General features: G+C 58.8%; 1 protein-coding gene across 1 annotated transcript; it reads left to right on the forward strand.

Moving 5' to 3' along the window:
• On the forward strand, positions 1-2,294 carry LOC123152048 (probable fucosyltransferase 8). Its single transcript, XM_044571656.1, has 2 exons — positions 1-432; positions 713-2,294. Exons 1-2 carry the CDS (start codon positions 231-233, stop codon positions 2,194-2,196), a joined length of 1,686 nt encoding a protein of 561 aa, XP_044427591.1. The 5' UTR covers positions 1-230; the 3' UTR covers positions 2,197-2,294.
• Positions 2,295-3,736: the final 1,442 nt, after the last annotated feature.

Below are 3,736 nucleotides of genomic sequence, written 5' to 3' on the forward strand. Positions count from 1 at the left end.
ACGACGCTCCCACGACATGCTGGCTCGGTTACCCCGGGTGAGGTCAACCCCACCTGCACGCCAAAGCGAATCGCCGCGGATCACGCGACGCAACTCTACGGAGACGTTAATCGATCCATCCCATGACGAGCTTACGGATCTTGTTAAAACCGCGGGGCTTTCGTGGCCCGATCGGTTGACGTATACTGCGTATGTGGTTGTGCTAGGGAGATGATCAAGGAGACAAGGACATGAGCGGCAACAAGAAGGCGGGAGATCATCCGGTGGCGGATGCGGCGTGGCCGGCGAGGAGGAGGGACGGGATGGGCAGGGCGGGCGTGCTGCTCATCGCGTGCCTGTTCACGCTGCCGTTCATGGCGCTCCTCTTCGGCGGCCGGGCGGGTGCGCTGGCCGTGTGGCAGAACGCCGCCAAGCTGACCGCCATGGGTGGAGGTACAAGCAAGCTCTCTCTCTCTCTCTCTCTCTCTCTCTCTCTCTCTCTCTCTCTCTCTCTCTCTCTCTCTCTCGTGGTCGATTTGCATATGTGTACTCACGATTAGGTGCAAAAGTCGTCCAGCTTTGCCGATCCCCACAACACAATACAAGCTTGCTAATGCTTGATCCAATTTGGGGTTGGGCACATGAACGAAATCTAATCATCTGATCTCGTGATGGTCTCGCATAAATCAAATTTTGGTAACATTGCAAGTTCTCGTGCTTGATAATTCCTCAGGATTACTGAACGTCTCTCGTCAGAGCGCCGCCGGTGCGGACGAGCTCTTTGGCGGCCTGCTCTCGCCGGGCTCCGACCGGCGCGCGTGCCTCAGCCGCTACCAGTCCCCGCATTACTACAAGCACTCCCCGTACGCGCCGTCGCGGCACCTCCTGTGGAAGCTGCGCGACTACGAGGCGCGGCACAGCCGGTGCGGCCCCGGAACGCCGCCGTACGCCAGGTCCGTTGACCACCTCCGGTCCGGCAGCAGCAGCAGCACGGAGGACGCGGAGTGCAACTACGTCGTGTGGATCCCCTACAACGGCCTCGGCAACCGGATGCTCTCGCTGCTCAGCACGTTCCTCTACGCGCTCCTCACCGACCGCGTCCTCCTCGTCCACTCCACGGACGACTTCACCGGCCTCTTCTGCGAGCCGTTCCCCGGTACCTGGGTGCTCCCGCCGGACTTCCCCGTCGCCGACATGTCCTGGCTCGGGGTGGGCTCCAACCAGTCGTACGGGAACCTCCTCGACGGCAAGAAGATCGCCAACGACCCGGCCAAGGCGACGGCGCGATCGGTGCCGCCGTACGTGTACCTGCACCTGGCGCACGACCTCCGGCGCTCGGACCGGCTCTTCTACTGCAACGACGACCAGCTCGTGCTGGCCAAGGTGAACTGGCTGCTGGTGCAGAACGACTTCTACTTCGTGCCGGCGCTGTACGACATGGCCGAGTTCGAAGCTGAGCTCCGGAGGCTGTTCCCGGCCAAGGAGAGCGTGGCGCACCTTCTCGGCCGGTACCTGTTCCACCCGTCCAACTCCGTCTGGGGCATGATCACCAGGTACTACCACACGTACATGGCCCAGGCGGAGGAGAGGAACGGCGTGCAGATCAGGATGTTCTCCTGGGCAACCATCCCCGTCGACGACATGTACAGCCAGATCATGGCGTGCTCTCGACAGGAGCACATACTGCCGGACGTCGTCGATGGCGACGCTGCAGCGAGCAGCAGTAGCCACGACCACGGCGGCTCCAAACCCAAGGCCATCCTGATCGCGTCGCTGCAAGCAGACTACTACGACAGGATCAAGTCCACTTACTACGAGCACGCGGCCAAGGGCGGCGACATGGTGGGGGTGTTCCAGCCGAGCCACGAGGAGCGGCAGATCATGGGGCAGCGGACGCACAACCAGAAGGCGCTGGCGGAGATCTACCTGCTCAGCTTCTCCGACGTGCTGCTCACCACGGGGGCGTCCACGTTTGGCTACATGAGCAGCAGCCTCGCGGGGCTGCGGCCGACGATGCTGATGATCCCGGAAGACGGCAAGGTGCCCGAGCCGCCGTGCGTGCGCGCCGTGTCCATGGAGCCGTGCTTCCACATGACGCCCGATGTGGAGTGCCGGGGGAAGGCGGTGAACAAGGAGGAGCTGTCTCGCCATGTCAAGGAGTGTGAGGATGTAGGCAAAGGAATTAAATGGATCAAAGGTATCAAGTTATTTGATTAGAATCCAACTGGTCATCAACCCGAGTTGGCAGAAAATTTTGTTGTAGCTAGTTTTTGTAGTGATTTCGATCGATTTATAATCTATTTATAACTCTAAAATTGCACATTTGAGTTATATTTGTCCACAACAGTTGCAGTCGACACATTGAGTGACTTTTTTTGAACCTCAAGTGCAAGTGACTTTTGATATGTATAGTTGCCTGAATTTTTTGGGCAAGTCACTTTTTGTTTTTACATACTACTCCGGGTTCTAATAGTAATATCACTGTCCTTGTTTATTGGCCCCTTTCGTATTTGTGTCAAATTTGGACAGTAGATTTAACTAATAAAATATTAATGCATATCATCAAAATTTATATCATTGGATTCGTATTTGAATATAGTTTTTATAATATTATTTCGGCTATGCATAGTTATATTTTATAAAAAAAAGTCCATTTTACTACCCTGAATAAAGTGGGTGGTTCACTTTACCCCCTGATCTATTTTTCGGCTTCTTTTACCCCTCAAACAAAATCAAACCGGACAAAACACCCCCCCTGGTTTTTCTCCACCCGCTGCTGATGTGGCACTAGTCAACGGCGGTTTTGACCTGGGTGGGGCCCCCTTGTCAGGTTTCTCTATCTCTCTCTCTCTCTCTCTCTCTCTCTCTCTCTCTCTCTCTCTCTCTCTCTCGCACGCCCGAGGCCTTCGTCACCGCATCGCCGCCATGGCCGACCTCGTCCTCGTGCCCACCACGCTCCCCGGCGCCTAGACCACACGTCCATCTTCTCTGTCGTCGTCCACTACTTCGCCTGCGTCACCGGATCGAAGCCAAGGAGCGCCAACGCCATCGCCCATGTCGTCTTCTTCCTCGGACCACCGCCAGCAATCCTCTTTGATTTCGGTCGGCCTACTGCTCCTAAGATTTCATCGGGCCTACGTGTGCCTCCACGGTGAGCTCACGCGCGAAACCCCTTTTCTCCCCGCTCCAATATGTCGCTCCATCGCTCGCTGCCATCGGAGGCGAAGCTCGTCGCCGCCGTTCGCTTCGCCGGCGCGCTCACAGCTGCTGCCGCTCACGTCTGAGCACACCTCTGTGCTCAGCACCTCCGCAGCCGCCTGTACAAGCCCTCAGCCCGTCCAACCGTGCCTCTAGTTTCGAATTCACTGTTTAGCTGTCGTCCCCGTGCTTCGGCCGCCATGGCCGAACCGGCGGAGCTCCGCTCCCGAGCGTGCTTGCCCGCTCCCTCCGCAGCCTTAACCACCCAGCGGGCACGCTCGCTCCTGCCCAGACCGCCCATCGCCCGCGCTTCTGCCTCTCCGCAGCCGCACACGCCCGCCCATACAGCCCTGCCCGCTGCCACAGCTGCTGCTCGCCTGCCGCTGCTGCGCTGCTGCTGCGTCCCAGCTCTACTCACCGTTGTCGCTACGCCCGGCCACGCCCAACCGCACTGGCCTGCGCCCGCCACTGGCTGCCGCACCCCCCACGCCGCCTCTAGCTCTAGTCGAGCCCGCTGGCGTGCACATCCAGAGAGGCCGGCTGGCTCTCTACCAGTGGG

The sequence above is a fragment of the Triticum aestivum genome, chromosome 7A, assembly GCF_018294505.1.
Source record: "Triticum aestivum cultivar Chinese Spring chromosome 7A, IWGSC CS RefSeq v2.1, whole genome shotgun sequence".
Taxonomy (NCBI): domain Eukaryota; kingdom Viridiplantae; phylum Streptophyta; class Magnoliopsida; order Poales; family Poaceae; genus Triticum; species Triticum aestivum.

Excerpts from the sequence above, each read along its gene's own strand:
- LOC123152048 (XM_044571656.1), top strand. The coding sequence starts at position 231 with ATGAGCGGCAACAAGAAGGCGGGAGATCATCCGGTGGCGGATGCGGCG. Across the intron at positions 433-712 it reads GCTGACCGCCATGGGTGGAG|GATTACTGAACGTCTCTCGT; the intron begins GTACAAGCAAGC and ends ATAATTCCTCAG.